Raw genomic sequence first — 18,907 nt, 5'->3', positions numbered from 1 at the left:
TTAAAAAAAACACAAATATGTATGTGCAGCAGTTTTGACAATTAAAAGTCCACTTTGAAAGAGTGAGCATGCATTATAATCAATAGGACAAGAGTAACTTTATGATCGTCATAGTCTAGTTTATATGGTAATAGTCTTTTGCGTGACTCGGGTATTATACATTCCGCCATTGTCCTATGGTAATTTTTTGTATTCTTGTGTTTTCATTTTGCCTTTAGGCTTTGTCTATATGCCATTTAGTTTTACTTTGTTGACTGGATTGTTCATTTTATAGCAATTAGGACTATAATACAATGTTGACTGTTGTACTCAAATTTTTGTCTTTTTTTGTTTGTTTTGTTAAAACAATGTTTGGCTAGCTTTAAAACCATGTGAAATTCGGTGCTTTTTACACACAAAATGCATGTAATAAGTCAGGAATATAAGAGCTGTTTTACATGTTTGATGTGTTTAATCTTTTGGTTTTGTCACTTTATAAGGGACTCTCCGTTTTGAATTTTTCCTGGAGTTCTATGATTTTGTTATTTTACTTTCCCAAAGATCAAACTGTACAAAACAATAAACGAAAAACAAATACTATATACAAGAACAGACAACCACGGATCTACAGACCCATACAATATATGGATAAGTTAAAAATATTCACGGGCGCCTGGGACATCACAACGGAAAACATACAAAAATCAGATTGACTAATCAGATCGATCGAAGGTACACACTATAGTGATCAGAAATCATCCTTCAATAATATCGATAAATTATTAAACAAGAATACCGTCTGCACATTAGTACAAGTTGTATAAGGTATGACATAATAGATAAATCTTACATATTGAATCCACCGTTTCTAAGAGAGATAAATATGTTTGTGCATTTTTCGCCGTTTAGATAACCTATCCTTGTCCCCCATCCACAACGGGTTGTATGACAACGAGATAAAAGGTAAGATTACAGTTTATGTAATGGTTATTGTTAGATTGAGGAAACCAAGAACCAAAGGTAGATTTAACGAAAACTGAAAGCTTTTTTTTATTTAAATAGCTTTTACCTAAAGGATTTTTTGTGCCAAATAAAAAACTACGAAAACATCCCCTGAAATATGACATTTATCAATATGATACTATACTAGATAAACGAAATGGTAATGGATATTGAATATAAAAAGTAAAATCACAAAAATATTCATCTTGACCAGCTTTTGTTTTTACTTTTGTTTTTAGTTTTATTAGCTCTTTTTGATGTTACAAGGTGGCATGGTAGTATTTGCATTCCAGAATTTAGGTTGCTCTTTTGTGTACCCTACTTAGGTAAATGTATCTAAACAGTGTGATTGGACAAAAAATACAGTATCAACTGAACATACTTTCTCAAACTGAGCATGCTGAGGGATGAATCAGGTGTAGAAAAATATGAAATAATTTTACATACGGATGAAAAAGAATTTTTGAGATTTTTTTTAAATTTTGTATTCACTGCACCATAAAATACCTAAAAGTACTAGTGGCCTTAGGTTTTTAAAAATAGCAAAAAAAGTAAACAGTCATGATACATATTCAAATTCATTTCTGAATAGTAAAATGAAAGTACTTCAGTTAACTGTGAATGTAGAATTTTTTGCAGTGTTAGAAAGTGGTGAAAATTCTAAAAAGGCTATCATTATCCCTTATGGGCCAGGAAATACTACCGTGCCACCTCAAAAGGCTTTGGATAATCAATTATTTTGACCTCGATCATTCCTGAAAAAAACATTCATTGTCGAAATGCGAATCTGGTGTATAATGTTTTTGGTTTAGGTAAGCGATGGAAAAATCAACGCAAATGAAATCCATGTATCCCAGTTATAACACGAACGGCCACTCATAGATCTATAATTGTATATATAGGCATTTAAATGTGTTTACATTGATACGCTTGACAAGAAATAGTAGAAATTCTTTTTCTTTTATCAATGTATTACGTCAACATTTAAACAGTATCGCATATCCATATTGGCCCTTTACTTAATTAAGTACACACTTACCTAGCAATGATGACAGCTTATCAGAATGATCACAAGAAATAAGATAAGTAGGAACTTTTATTTATTGTGTATTGTGTATATTTGTACCTCATTTGTACCAGTGTTTGTACATACAAAATGTAAATTAGAACAAACGGGTAAATTCAAAGTTTATCATTTTTATTCCTGGTCGAGGTTATTTTTAGTGCATAGCATAAAACTGAGTACAGTGGCGTAATACTATCCATTTATGAGTGTGCAACTATCCGGTAAGTTTTCGTCTTACTGATCTGCAGCCCTCCAAAAATATATTTTTACATAAGGGTTGCACAAAAAATGTGTATGATACATTGTTGGTGTCATGCAGATACTTTGTTAATGAAATGGTAATCATTTATATGTACATACTTTGTCCAAGGTTATATTTGGTTTTTATACATTGTTTTAATGTTATATTTATATTGTTTCGTAAATAATATTTACTCGTTCAGTTTATATTAACTTGATTCTGTTAATATTTCTTTCTGATCAATTCAAGCCATTTTCATTGTAAATAATATTTTATAGTGTTGTTTACTAGATTGTAATGTCATACTACTATTTAAGGTCAGGGTGAAGGTTGGCGCTTGTTAAAACGTAAAACCAGCTGTAATAATTTGTTGGCACCTGTTAAAGTCCGGAACCTTCAGTGGTTGTCGTTTGTTGATGTGGTTCATTAGTGTTTCTCGTTTTTTTAATATATTAGACAGTTGGTTTTCCTGTTTCAATTGTTTTACACTAGTCGTTATTGTTTCCCTTATACATTGCGGTCGGTGTTAGCCAGTGCTTCGTGTTGAAGGCCGTTATTTGACCTATAATGGTTTACTCTTTACACATTTACGATTAGAAAAGGAAAGAGCTTCAGTTTTGTTCATATGTAGACTAAGGGAAGGATATTTGTCCATTTTTAAAAAAACACCTGTGCCCTTCAACTGGCGTAAATGCTCGCTATATAACACAAACAATTCTCTGTCAAAATACCAAAACCACCGCCATCAACATCAACATCATCTCCCCATCACTAGAAAAACCAACCACTGCATCATTTCTTCGTCGTCTCACTGATATCATCAAAAGCATCGAAGGGCAATGTTTGTGTGATGCTAGCGTACAACTAATTTGTTCGTGGTGAGTTCTTCGATCATGGGTAATGGTGGACAAAAGACATTTACCCCACAAGCAACACAATCAGATAAAGCATTCAAAACCATAATCTTGTAAAGTGGATAAAACTTAATGATGGTTTAAATCGTATATATGTGCCTTTATATTTATAACATATATAACTACACAAAAATACATTGACACATGTATGGTGTTGATGCTTAATGTACTTTAAATCAAAATTCTTTGAACTTCAGTATGAAATTTTTAGGTAATGTCAAAACAGAGAGTATGTGTAGTTGGCGCTGGCATCATTGGCCTGTCGTCAGCTGTTAGAATTCAAGAAAACGTACCAGGGGTTGACATTACCATCATAGCGGATAAGTTCTCCCCGAACACATGCTCTGATGGATCAGGAGGATTTTGGGAGCCATTTTTATTACCCGAAGAATCACTTGCCCAATCCAAGTAAGTTACATTTCTTTTTGATTTTCATTAGTGATGATTCCATATGAAAATATATCAAATAACGATAAAGTCGTTTTTTTTAGAGCGACCAAGGATATTTTTCATTGCATTGGAACTATTAGAAAACATCATTGCCAAAAACACACGATGGATAAGAATTTACACGAACAATAAAGATAATATTTTGCCAAAATATTATGGACTGGTATATAACCAGGAATATCGTATACGTATCAATATATATTTATATTACGGATTATAAAAGTGTCAAGTTTTGTGATTATATATTTGTTGTAAGACAGGGTTAATCCGTAATACATGTATAACTCATGTCTCAGGTGATATAAACTCAGAGCTGGGAATGTGACAATATGTACCATGTCTGAGACCTGAATTGTATATAATATATCTGTGTAAAATGATAGAACCCCCCCCCCCCCTCCCCCAGTTTTACAGTACAAATATTTAGATTAAAGTGACCTAAATGTTTTGCGCTTGTGTAAAGCAGCAAATAAAAAAAACAATCTAATTTTTATAGTTCTCACATCGACATATTTAGATATAGGAAGATGTGGTATGAGTGCCAATGAGACAACCCTCCATCCAAGTCACAGTTTATAAAAAGTAAACCATTATAGGTCAAGGTACGGGTTTCAACACAAAGCCTAGACTCACACCGAATAGCAAGCTATAAAGGCCGCAAAAAATTACTAGTGTAAAACCATTCAAACCGGAAAACCAACGGTCTAATCTATATAAAAAACCAGAAATATGTTTTTTTAGTAAATGGTGTAAGGATACATGGGATTATTTAATGAGCCTCGTCAAGTCGCCAACTGCTGCAGCTCTTGGTGTCCATACAGTTTCTGGATATAATTTTACAGGTGTAAATATTCCAAAAGTAAGTTTTATTATTTTCATGAACGCTCTTTTATTATATTGCATAGGAGATACTAAAATTCTACGAGATATTTAAGAGTTGGTATATGTTCTTCCTACCAATCAATTGATAAGGACGTACAATCATATCAATAAGTGTGGATGTTGATCTTTCAAGACTTTATACTACCAAACACAATTACTCATACCTCCATACTACTCACATTCTCCAAAGTTAGTTAAATAACAGTCTTATAAAGGTAACAGTAGTATACCGCTGTTCAATAGGCTTCAATCGTTTCAGCGACAACAAATCCAGGTCTCAAACCAAAACAGAGCGAAACGCATCAATTATAGCAGGAAAACACCAGAACAACATATCATGGAATGATATAAAATCAAACGTCAACATACTTTGGTATAACAGAAACGGGTTTAATCTACATAAGACTAACCAGTCGCTCGAAAAAAAATTCATTGTAAAGCAAAATCAAATATTACGAAGTTGCAGAGTATTACTAACCGAGTACAGTCCGACAAGTTGTGCCCAATACAAGTAAGGCAACCTAATCGTTTGTGTGAGCCTTGAGTTAAGGATGTCATTGTGGAAAAAGGAGTACGAAAATGCCAGAATACAATCTTTAAAATAATAAGTCGTGAAAGTAAATGTCATTTAATAGGCAAATAACACAAGAAACAGCAGAACACTAAACGCGTTTTTGAATTATTTCCTCTTGATCAAAAGACTGTAAATACTAAAAACAACATATCATTGGTAGCAAAGAAATATCAAGTCATGAAATTTTTTATACGACTCTACTATATGAATTCAACGAGTAACGATACAAATTCTGATTCTTAAAAGAGTAATTTAACAATAATGTATATTCTAATACAAGGATCCTCCATGGAAAGACCAAGTGCTAGGTTATAGACGTCTCTCTTCCAAAGAGATAAAACTGCACCCTGATAACAGGTTGGATATACGTATTTCTATTAATTTTGTTTTACTTGAAAGAGTAAATGTGCCTACATTTTATGAGAAAATATATAAAATAAATTATGTTTTAGAATTTTGTTATTTGAATTTGTCGACAGAAGCTTGTATAAACTTAGTCAAATTGTTATGATTTTATTTTAAGCAGTTTTTTCAAACTTTTTGTTAGATTGAAGATTCTTCAATAACTTGTAGAAAGTTACAGATTGAGTTAGAATTTTCTTTCGGTCTGATGATTTTGTGCAGAGTTATAGTCTTATGACATTTAAAAAATCACTTAAATAATCAGTTTTCAACCATTTTGTTTGTCATGATTGAAGATATTGATTTAATATTTTTATATTGTTAAATATACCATGACAACTTATACTATATCAAGTGAGAATTCCGTTGCATTAAAATGCATTTTTAATCGGTAGGTCACCTTGCACTGCCATGCAATACTCTAAGAATGCTTGTTAATTTTGTATTTTTTAAAATTTTTACACTAAGAATATGAATCCACATATTAATATTGTACTTGATTGTGATTTTCTACATAAGGCAATGCATGTAAGAAGTAAATAATGTTTTTGTCCCAATGGTTTGATGTGTTTGAGATTTTGCATTTAAGAGACTTTACGTTTTGAATTTTCATTGGTGATCGGTATTTTTGTTACTTTTGTTTTAACACAAACATACTAGTCAAGAACTGTTTTAACACATACATACTAGTCAAGAACTGTTTTAACACGTACATACTAGTCAAGAACTGTTTTAATACATACTAGTCAAGAACTGTTATAACACATACATACTAGTCAAGAACTGTTTCAACACATACATACTAGTCAAGAACTGTTTTAACACATACATACTAGTCAAGAACTGTTTTAACACAATACATACTAGTCAAGAACTGTTTTAACACAATACATACTAGTCAAGAACTGTTTTAACACAATACATACTAGTCAAGAACTGTTTTAACACATACATACTAGTCAAGAACTGTTTTAACACATACATACTAGTCAAGAACTGTTTTAACACAATACATACTAGTCAAGAACTGTTTTAACACATACATACTAGTCAAGAACTGTTTTAACACATACATACTAGTCAAGAACTGTTTTAACACAATACATACTAGTCAAGAACTGTTTTAACACAATACATACTAGTCAAGAACTGTTTTAACACAATACATACTAGTCAAGAACTGTTCTTGATAGTTTAATTTTTAATAGTTACACTTAGGTCATTTTGAAAAATTCATTATCATGCTTAACACGTTACTGTGAAATTATTATTAATCGTAGGACAACTTTCGAAGGTTTCGTGAGAACAGGTGAACCACAAATTTAAATGTTGAAATAATACAAATATATAATATATAGGGTTTGTATGCAAAGATTGGTAAAACCAAGAGATCAATTATCCACGAACATGCAAGTTTTCCTCAATCCACGAAAATTGATACCTACGAAAATAAATGAATCCACAGTTTTTCTTTTCTTATAGAGATGGAGTGTTTTATACAACAATGATGATAAATGTAAAGAAATATCTACCCTGGCTCATGAGACAGTAAGTATAATTCTTCCTTGATTTTATACACTTAAAGAAGTATATAAAATCTGTAAAATACTGGTGTGTACACATCTTCAGTTCACTGATACATTAAAAAATAAATAAAGACAACAGTAGTATACCTCTGTTTAAGATTTAGAGAAATCCAACCCGGATAACAAACTCCCAGGGAAACATATCAATTATAAGAGGAAAACAACGTAAGATATAAATGATGCATATTATAGAAAAACAAATATTGCTTATTTTATAGTTTTTTATACAGCTTTACAAGTAAAGGACATACAACTACGAAAATGAAAGTTGTGTTTTATACTTATGACACTGAGTTTTCAGATATACTCAAAAAGTAAGAATGCAATGATCATGCGCTTTTATTGTTTTCCTGATCAGAAACAGATATACGATATAGATATGTATTCAGTAGATTTTCAACTTTTTCTCAACATTTTGCATGCGTAAAAATCAATACCAATCAATTGCGATCAAAAGTGGTACTTTCCCAATACTTTTTGCAAAAGATTCTGTTTTCTTTTTTTCTTAAAAAAAATTGTTACAAAGTGTCAATCTAAAGAATGATTGATTGATTGATGGTTCCTTAACGTCCTGTTGAATTTATTTCATGCATGTTCAGGACGAAAACAACACAATAAAATTTATAGTTCCTATACAAGCCATGTGGGATAAGGTAAGAGAAATTTGAAATGCCAGTGCAAAATAATAGTAATGGATAGGGACAGAAATTTTATCATAAACCTGATGACCCCTCGAAGAGTTGTTTGTAAAGGTTCTAAACGAGCAGATAGCGTGCATTCTCTCAACAAGAGGCATTGGGTTTAACGTTCACGTACATCCCGCACAGTCAAACGGATGTCCCATTTTGAAAAGAGTTTTACTGAAAGCCAGACGATAACCACGAGTGACAATGATTATATTCCATAGTCACACTTGGGCATCATTCTAAAGAGAAAAATGTTAAATGTAAAGAATAAAATTTACATCAAAATATAAAATGAACTCACAGTCATCAACGCAAACATAAGAGATACAATAATTTAGTGGCAATATTCCATTAAAATATCCTCTAATATAATAAGTGAATATACAACTACGTGAATTTAAACACCACTTTTCTGTGGTAACTTGTTCTTCTGTTTTGAATGATGGTTTGTAAATTGTATCAACTTTTTGAATCAAAAGTAGAAATAAGAAAAAGAAAAAAAACTAAAAGTAAGAAGGGTTTGAATTCAATGAGATATATATTTTCTTTTACAGATTTAGAATAAAAAATGGAAAAGTTATTAACAGAAAGATAAACTCTTTGGAAGAGGTATAAAGCTTCAACATATAAAGCATTTAATATTCAATATTGAAAAGATCTATTGAAAACATTTCAAGAAACAACAGGCAGCTATTCTCATTGATGTGTGTTCAATTACATATTGAATACTACATGATTAATGTCTACATGAAATAAAGATTGTTAATGAATATTGATCGCTTTCTGTTAGTTCACTTTCGTAATTGAACCATAACAATTAAAATAAATACATATGTATAACAAAAGATACCAGAGGGACAGTCAAACACATAGATTGAAAATAAACTGACAAAGCCATTGCTAAAATAAAAAAGACAAACAAACAAATACTAGTGCAGAAGATAAAACATAGAAAACTAAAGACTAAGCAACACCAACCCACCAAAAACGGGGGGTGATCTCAGGTACTCCGGAAGGGTCAAAAGTCTAATTCGGTAGGTCACAATCGTGAAAAGGGGAGGGTATGGTAGTTACGACATAAGGAAGATATCCGTTATCATCTGTGAAACGGTAATTCCATAACGGTCAACCAACTCGTAATGGCGTCCGTAGAATTTACGAAGGCATGATTTCAACTTCTCATTTGGAACTCTGTTTCAATAGCTTCCTTGTGAGCAACATTCCTCTATCAAGGAAATCATGATAGGAAATACAAACCCGGAATGTCGTATCAATTGAGAAATATATATTCCATATAAGAAACAAATGAAGGAAAAAAACCTCTACACTCGTTTTTCCCAAACTAATTTTAAATCATTAGCTTTGAATGACTCTTTTCTCACCAGGTCATGGCGGATTATGATTTAGTTGTAAACTGCACCGGCATTGGTGCGTACGACCTTGGAGACAGTTCTGTTTACCCAGTTAGAGGTCAAGTAATACGGGTAACTATTTTCCTTTACCGTCTTTCAACTAAATTATGTATTAAAAGTTACTTTAAACGTTTATACTAAATGCTTACAGACCTATTCTAACGACTTCGCCAATAACAGATATAGCAGAATTTACAAAAAGAATGAGTTGGAATTACTTTTTATTGAATAAGCAAAGCCAATTAACTGAATATAATAAGATGTTTACTATAAATAACTATGATTATACATATAGCCTCTGACATTGTAGCAATTTCATTTTTGATCAATGGAGAGTTATTTTGTAGGTAAAAGCACCCTGGGTAAAGCATTTTTACTTTGACAAGGACCCTTCAGAAACAGGAAATAAATTATATATCTTCCCAGGGTAAGTATAGACTAATATGATATGTGTGTACGCATATAATTATATATATTATGTTAGTTGGACCAATTTCATTCACCTGGTCTGCGGGTTTTTAATCTTCATTTATCCACATTTTCTAAAATTATCAAGAAACTCATTGTAAGAATTATTACATCAGGGTGTCCGAAATCACAAACTAGTCAAAACATCTCATAGATTTTATCATCGGTACAAGGAAATCATTTGTTAATATAAATCAACATGCAGACATCTTATACGTTCAGTAATTTCTAATCCAATATTTAATTGTAATATTCTTTATAAAGAACAAAATTGTCTGTATTCACCTCAAAAGCTAACAAAACGTTAAAACAGACTCATTCGGAAGGGATACAGTTAGTTCTTGTCCATTCGTTTTTGATGTATTTTGTATTTTGTAATTTGTTATTTGATTTTGCCATGTGATTATGGACTTTCCGATTAGATTTTCCTCTAAGTTTAGTATTTTGGTGATTTTACTTTTTACGATACGAGTCATTAAGCATCCCATATTTTGGTATTTATATTGATTCACTCATATGATCATTACATCGGAAATAAACATATCTATTTGAAAATCAGTTGTTAACATGATACGGGTTATGGTTTTCTGAAATATTTTATGATGATATGATACTAAACCCCTAGCGGAAGGTATTGTACTTGATTTTCAAATGAATAAAACATAATCTTTCAATCAGATGTAATCAGGACTAGAGCTGGCATTTTAGTTACTGCTAGTATTCCTTGTTTCATTTATTCATCATTGTCATTTTGCTTAGTTTCTTTTGTTACCTATTCTGACATAGGACTCGGACATCTTTTAAACTGAGTTTTACTGTTGCGGATGTCTATGCGTTTCTCTATTCTATTTTGGCTAAAGGTATAGGGTGACGGTTGCAATCTCACAAACCTTGTTTATCACCGCCGTATTTTTTGTGCCTGTCCAAGGCCAAGAGCCTCTGGTCTTTGTTAGTATTGTTTGTTTTCTTAATTTTAGTTTATTTATATGTTTTAGAGGTTAGTGTGACGTCCATTTTCACTGAACTAGTAAACAATTTTATTTAGGGGCCAGATGAAGACCGGGTGCGGGATTTTGCATCTTTGAAATATTCCCCATTTCCATTCTCAATTAAAAGAAACTCATTAAATCTACCATGCTTTTTTTACGACACGCGCGCAAAGAAACTCCATATTTTAAAACGATTATCTAAAACAAATTGTAAATATTCATTTTATTTATTTTAAATTTGTTGAAATAATTTACTAAATATGAACAAAATTCAAATACGAATATGCTTAAATTCTTTTTTTTAATACAGGTTTTTATTTATTTTCACAAGTAAGTAATAATTCTGATTGCAAAGTTGATTTTCATATGAATAATCTTTTCTCAATCTTTCCTTTGCCAACAAAGGTCACGATGGCGTCAACTTAGGCAATATCCTTCATCATAAATTAGTTCAATCGAAAATAATCCTTATTTCAAAGACTAGCCTGTACCAATCGTTTTTGATGCGTTTTGTTATTTGATTTTGCCATGTGATTATGGACTTTCCCAATTGATCTTCCTCTAAGTTCAGTATTTTTGTGATTTTACTTTTTTCTTATACCTATACCAAACCTATTCCAACTAAAATTTTCAATTACAAACACGTTTTGCAGGATCTCAGTATTGATGACTTCAAGTCTAAACCTCTGAATGCACTTGTGCTAGTTCCCAATTCACATATAATCCGGCTGGCCACGTTATTACCTGTGACCTTAACATTGTAAATAAAACTTCCCTACGAAATGTGTTATCGAAAGGTCTAAAATATCGTGAGCCGAAATCCATCAATTAGAAATACAACTTTAAAATTTTGATGGATTCAGTCGAGGATTATGCCAGGCAATGGGCTAAGCGTGAGAAGAAAGACGTAGACACTCTTTCCGAATGGATTAAGGCAGTGAGGTCGTTGATACAAATCAGAATTAAGAAACTGAATGGGTCTATCAATGCCCATGCTACGTAAGTCTTTAAAGACCCTAATGTTTCAGAACACTTATCCTACCTTCATGACAAATATGTTGTTGTCCCCGCAGATAAAGCCCAAATCAAAATCGTTTTTGTGTGTGAAACTCATTACATTAACTGCTTGGTAAACGAATTGGTACAGTGGGTATTGACAATTCACTTGGAAACCCAACATATACACTCACGACACTTAGCAAAGAGGGAATTCCGGATAATCAAAGGTCTGTTCTATGTTCCTTTGGAATTTCAACCAAAGATGATGAACTGGATCTCCATCACTGTATTGGATACCTAAACTGTATAACAGAGGGACGAAAGATACCAAAGGGACAGTCAAACTCATAAATCTAAGACAAACTGACAACGCCATGGCTAAAAATGAAAAAGACAATCAGAAAAACAATAGTACACATGACACAACATAGAAAACTAAAAAATAAACAACACGAACCCCACCAAAAACTAGGTGTGATCTCAGGTGCCCCGGAAGGGTAAGCAGATCCTGCTCCACATGTGGCACCCGTCGTGTTGCTTATGTGATTACAAATCCGGTAAATAGTCTAATTCGGTAGGTCACATTCATGAAAGGGAAGGGGATTGTAGTTACGACGTGAGGAACATATCCGATATCATTTGTGAAACGGTTATTCCATAACGGTCAACCAACTCGTGATGGCGTCCGTAAAATTTACCATTTGGAACTCTTGGTTTAATAGCTTCCTTGTGAGCAGTTACCCTCTATCAAGAAAATCATAATAGGAAATGCAAGCACGGGAATATCGTATCAATTGGGAGATATATACCCCGTATGCAGGTGCTGCTGGAATGTTGCTACTTAGAAATGGAAAGTTCACAATTGGAAAGCTGAAATCATCTCTTTTGTCGTAAAGTTTTGTTTTCAACCGACCCTCATTGTCAATTTCCAGATGTAAGTCAAGATATTAAGCCGACTTAACTGTATCTGTAGTATCCTTTATCTCCAATTCGATGGGATAGATGCGTTTCACATAGTCACCAAATTATAAGTGTCCTTACAAACAACGGTATATTGCTGGGTTTTACAAGTGCTCCACGAAACCTCTTTCTAAATTATAAACATCTATTTTATCAGCAATCAAAGACGGGTTTCAAAGTTATTGTGAAAATGCCTATTCTAGAGTTGGGTGAATCAGATGTGGATACTTAAAAATTCCAAAGATCTTTTAAAGTACATACAATCCAACTCTCTTTCATCTTGTAATAGTATTACAACATTTGACTTTTCTACACTTTATACAAGAATTCCACATTCCAAACTAAAAGACACATTGAAAGAGTTGGTATTGCTTTGTTTCATAAAAAAAGAATGGCCAACAAAGATACAAGTATCTTGTCTTTGGAAGGGATTAATCCTACTTTGCAAAGGATCACTCTGATTCAAACAAAAAATTCTCTGAACCTGACATTATAAAGATGCTTTACTTCTTGATTGACAACATATTTGTTACATTCGGAGGACGTGTTTTTCAACAGACTATCGGCATTCCAATGGGAACAAATTGTGCCCCTCTTCTTGCCGACTTCTTTCTTTATTATTATGATGCCGACTTCATACAAGAACTTATGAAGAAGAAAGATAAGTAGTTAGCAATATCCTTTAACTCTACTTTCCGGTATATAGATGATGTTCTTTCACTGAATAATTCAAAATTTGTTGACTATGTCAAATGCATCTATACCATTGAACTAGAGATAAAGGATACTACAGATACAGTTAAGTCTGCCTCACATCTTGACTTACATCTAGAAATTGACAATGAGGGTCGATTGAAAACAAAACTTTACGACAAAAGAGATAATTTCAGCTTTCCAATTGTGAACTTTCCATTTCTAAGTAGCAACATTCCAGCAGCACCTGCATACGGTGTATATTTCTCCCAATTGATACAATATACCCGTGCTTGCATTTCCTATCATGAATTTCTTGATAGACGGTTGTTGCTCACAAGGAAGCTATTAAATCAAGAGTTCCAAATGGTGAAGTTGAAATCATCCCTTCGTCAATTTTACAGACGCCATCACGAGTTGGTTGACCGTTATGGAATAACCGTTTCATAAATGATATCGGATATGTTCCTTACGTCGTAACTACAACCCCCTTCCCTTTCATAAATGAGACCTACCGACTTAGAATATTTACCGGATTTGATATCTTATAAGCAACGCGACAGGTGCCACATGATGAGCAGGATCTGCTTACCCTTCCGGAGCACCTGAGATCACCCCTAGTTTTTGGTGGCGTTCGTTTTGTTTATTCTTTAGTTTTCTATATTGTGTCATGTGTACTATTGTTTGTCTGTTTGTCTTATCGTTTTTAGCCATGGCGTTGTCAGTCATTTTAGATTTATTAGTTTGACTGTCCCTCTGGTATGTTTCGTTCCTCTTTTATAATATTTTACGTTTTTCTTGTAATAGTTTTTCGTTTGGTTTTTTTATTTCATAGAAAAGACTTCGTGGTTTTAGGTGGCACGTCACAGATAGGAAATTGGAGTACAGATGTAACAGCATCTGACAGGAAGAGGATATTGGATGGTTGTTCAAGGTTGATACCAAGTCTGCAGGTAAAAAGAATGACAGAATTACTCTTTTGTACACTTTTTGTTTTCATGATTTTAGACAGACAATATAGAAGACTGTCAACTATAAATCGGATTTCATTAAAATAAATTGTGAAACTGATCGCAATGGTTCGAGCCTCCATATTATAATTAACTAGATTGCTATATTAGTTATATAGCTAACTGTGTAACCCTCTTAAAATAAAGTATTGTTGTTGTTGTTGTTGTTGTTGTTGTTCTGCTTCAGATAGTCATTTGGGAACAATTCTACGTCATTGTATTATGTATGGTTAAAAGTTGTCTCATTAACATAACACCTATACTCCATCTTTTTATTAATTTTATTCATATCATTTCATATTGCTTTATGTTTATTTATACACTCCATGACCTCAAATATTTTGGTTTGAGCGATCAAAATGAATTTCAATATTAAATGGAGCTTTGGACGAATCATTTTAAAGTTATTTTCAGTTACTAAACTTAGGTCGGCACTGATGCAGTTAAGACTGTTAGACCAGTGGGGTATCATCGGTTCAGTTGTCAGAACCTCGTTACTTATCTAGTTTATAACACACTTTACGTAGATTATCTTTAGAAAAAGGTGACAACAGAGGAATTTGGCTAATTTTGTAATCCATTTGTAGTCATAACACTGCTCCGGGTTTAGGTGTTCGTGTATCATTATCTTTCAAATCATGCAATTTCAACATTCTTCGTAAAGGGCCAGGTGAAGCTAAATCTTATTGATTGCTAAAATGTATAAAACGGTTTTTTTTATCCTCAAAATGCAATTCACCTCCTTGATAAAATGTTTATAACAACAAAAAAATAACTATGAAAACAAATTGAATTAAGGAAGCGGAAGTATTAGAGGAATGGACAGGTTTAAGACCATCAAGACCAACAATACGATTGGAGAAAGAAGATGTATGTTTTAATGGAAGGACGGTAACAGTAAGTTTCAAATTTTTATCAGTTTAAGAAACAAAAAATCCATGAGCACAAGCGATTTCAAAACATCGTAACAAATAGTTTTATGATGTGATTTAATCCATGCTTTACAGCATGCAAAATAGTACATAGAATTACCTTAAATCAATTTTATCATAATCTACACTTTTAAAACACATTACTCTGCCAAAAGTTAAACAACAAAAATAACAACTCCGAAGAAATTTCAAAAAGGAAAGTTCAATAAATGGCAAAACCAATAGTTCAAACACCCTAAACGAATGTAAATCAACTGCCATATTCCTAACTTGGAACAGGCATTTCCTTATGTAGAAAAATTAAACCTAGTTTCATATGCAAAGCATGTAAATATCTCTAATCAACACGGAATTAACCGAAATAAAATGTAAAAAGAAACATGTCACGGTCTTGTTAATTAAAACTAGAACTGGAACGACTACATTTCATGATGAAAATGCATATGCTATAATACACCAACATACTACGGGGAGAAGTTAAATAATCATATGGTTATGTAAAAATAATTAACCAGCTAAAGTGGGGTTCATTTAGCTTTACGGGGTGGGTGAGTACGTAACAACTTTCAGATGTATTTTGGTAACGTTAATTCCGACGAATAGGGTTACCATTCTCTCTGAACGTTTTATGCATTGCAGTTAATAAGGTGTTGTAAATGAATGAAACAAAAACCATATATTTTTTAGATTATTCACAATTATGGGCATGCAGGATCAGGAATTACATTATTTTGGGGATGTGCAAAAGTTGCTACAGATTTCGCCATGGAGAGCTATAGACTTAATCAGCAATCAAAATTGTAGGATTCGACTTAAATTATGGCCTTATTTATAAGACTCGTATTTTGTTTTATATTATTATACATATCCACTAATGTTGTATTAAGCATGTACACATATCAATGTACTCACGTATATTTTATTCATTTGGTTAAACAATGTTTACATAATAGGTACCCTAAAATAAAGCAATGGTCCATGTACTAGCTAAAAAACACCAGAAAACATGTGTACAGCAAGGTTTAGGGTGCGTTATTAATGACATTATAAGGTTAATACCGTCAGTTTGGACGTCGATTAGGCACCTGACGTCAATTTGGGTAAGACATATACATGTATATAGATATTATATTGGAAATGAAATTAACTTTACGGAGGACATGAACCTTTGCTTTTTCAGTTATTTATTTACATAATACTAAATAGATATGATATATTATATAAATATATAAAATGGTATGGTTGTATTGACGAATATAACCCATATTTGGGTGGATGTGTCAAAAACGTTTTTCGTTATTTTATGTAATCTGATAAATATGTATGCTATTTAACAGTTGGACAATATTTTGAAAAGAAAAGATTATTAATGATTATTTCACTATTGTTATATTTGTCATCTGTTTATGATATAATGAAAAGACACTTTTAATTGATACCTTTATAAGTGTGTTGTTCTTTTAACCCTTGTAAGAGATGAAGTAAGTGTTACAAAACGAAAAAAAATAGTAACTGTGTTTCAAGTTGATTAAAGTATTGACTTGTTTTGTCCTATACATGTCAATATCTATACACATGGAAAAAAGTATTGCAACACCAAATTGAAATTCAAATAAAAAAACCACTCTTTATTTTTTTGTGATATAATTTGTTGAAATAGAACTAGTTAAACAGTATTTTAATATCACCTGAGTTTAATCAATAAATGTCGACTCAATAAATTCTTATCTGCAAATGCAGCTACTGTACTCGTAAACAGCAAAACAGATGTTTTATCCTCATTGTTTTCAACACTTTAAATAACCAAGTTTATAAAATTATGTGATTGAAACCTTGTAATAGGTCATCAACAACTCATAACTGCAGCAAGATGGCAGATAATATGCATGAGAGAAGCAGATATGTCGCTGTGACAATTGCACGTATTGTTGGTCATCACCATTCCACTATAAGTTGTTTTGAGAATACAAATCAGGCAACAAACGATGTTAAAGACCTTCCGAGATCAAGAAGACCCCCTATAACATCTGCTAGGGAAAATCAAGCATAATGAAGGTTGGTCAGAAGGAAACCCATTGCAAACGGTACAATCCTTAAAAGGGAGTGATGACCATACATGAGCCTTTAAACAAGAACTGTTCGAGATCGGCTCATCGCTACTGGTTATCGTGCGATAAGACCATTTCGGGGACCTTTGCCTACGAACAGACACACAGTTGCCCGTATCCAATATAGGGTAGAGCTCGCCAAAGTTGGAAATTAGCATCGTGGAGGAAGATCCATTGTTCCAATGGAATTCTGTTTATCTTCTTTGGCCCGATCGTAGCCCGATTTTGAACCATCTCGAGCATATATGGGACACTATTGGGCGTAAAGTGCACGAAAGGACACCCCAGTTCAAACACGTCATGAAATAAACAATACCCTTTGTGAGGAATGGTTGCTGCTACCTTAGCAACAAATTAGTCTACTTATGGCAGGTATCAGAGGACGTTAAGATGCGGTTATCCGTTTGAATGGAGGCTGCGCACAAAGTACTAATTATTTGGCCAATAACGATCAACCATGATGTGAACAATCATTTGTAGATTAATTTTGAAATGTCTGACATTGTAAAGTTCGACTACAGTAAAAGTTGTAAAATGCATTTTTTTGTACAAAAAACACTTCATTTTGTAATAAAAATTTTGGTTCGATAAAACATTTTTTTTTATACATTTTTTGTTTGTTTTTAATGCCAATGTTATCATTAACTACGTTTCAATATTATTTTACAAATATTTTATCATATTTCATCCAAAATAAGAGGCTGATTTTTCAAGTTTTAAAAAATCAAGGTGTTGCAATACTTTTTTCCATGTGTATAGATTAATTTCGAAGTCACTTTTACTCAAATTTTAAACTAAATACACTAACTTATGTTCATGGCGCAGATGTATCCGTAAAATTATGCGGATGCCCTAAATTCTTAAGGTGGTCTTTTTCATTTTTAGCACTTGTTGTTAGATTTACATGTATGTTTGTTTGTATTTCATTTACGTTGTTAGAACGCAATGTATGTTTATACAGTCTTGGTTGCAGGGTCTATAATTGTCACATATACCTATAATGGCTGATTGATGTGCATATTTCATTTTGTCAATATAACGGAACTTTAAAGAATTACCATACTAGTGGGAGGTTTAGTTAGCTATAAAACTAGGTTTAAAACACAATTTTCTTCTGAGAATACCTGTACCTAGTCTCTAATCCTTTCTTTTGTTGATAATATTGGATTTTGTCACTGTTTATGATTTTTTTTAACTTGAAGTTCGGTGTTTTTGTTATACTAATTTAAAACCGCTGCCGGTGAACATCATGTCCTCGAGGGTATTGTCAATGCAGTAGACATACATTTGAGACGGACATCATTATTAAAACATTTTTCTAAAACTCTGCGTTGATATATTAAAGACAATCAATAAGCTAATGTTCTTATTCCAATGTTATGCTGAACTTTGATAGACCAGGCTACTAGCTATATGTTTTTGGTCCATTAAGGTCATACACATTTGTGTTTGGGTGTTTCTGGTGAAAATGACGAAAAGACGTGTCGGAGAAAGTATATTGTGATAAAAGGCCGGGACATGCAAATTATAGTAGGACATATGAGGACAAAGTGA

The 18,907-nt window shown here is 32.6% G+C and overlaps 1 protein-coding gene across 4 annotated transcripts; it reads left to right on the top strand.

Moving 5' to 3' along the window:
• The first annotated feature begins 828 nt into the window (after nt 1-828).
• Nucleotides 829-16,692, top strand: LOC143064418 (D-amino-acid oxidase-like). Of its 4 annotated transcripts, none has more exons than XM_076237252.1 (11): nt 829-942; nt 3,414-3,610; nt 4,394-4,511; nt 5,389-5,465; nt 6,993-7,058; nt 8,337-8,391; nt 9,168-9,266; nt 9,542-9,621; nt 14,139-14,256; nt 15,112-15,210; nt 15,933-16,692. In XM_076237252.1, the coding sequence occupies exons 2-11, from the start codon at nt 3,417-3,419 to the stop codon at nt 16,047-16,049; spliced, it is 1,023 nt and encodes a 340-aa protein (XP_076093367.1). In that variant the 5' UTR covers nt 829-942; nt 3,414-3,416; the 3' UTR covers nt 16,050-16,692. The 4 variants fall into 4 exon arrangements, with proteins under 4 accessions (XP_076093367.1, XP_076093375.1, XP_076093352.1 ...); XM_076237237.1 differs by lacking the exon at nt 829-942 and adding an exon at nt 1,915-2,067; XM_076237244.1 differs by lacking the exon at nt 829-942 and adding an exon at nt 2,105-2,268.
• Nucleotides 16,693-18,907: the final 2,215 nt, after the last annotated feature.

Source organism: Mytilus galloprovincialis, chromosome 1, assembly GCF_965363235.1.
Source record: "Mytilus galloprovincialis chromosome 1, xbMytGall1.hap1.1, whole genome shotgun sequence".
NCBI classification, from domain to species: domain Eukaryota; kingdom Metazoa; phylum Mollusca; class Bivalvia; order Mytilida; family Mytilidae; genus Mytilus; species Mytilus galloprovincialis.
Note: the sequence above shows the minus strand (reverse complement) of the source record. Positions and strands in the feature narration are given on the sequence as shown.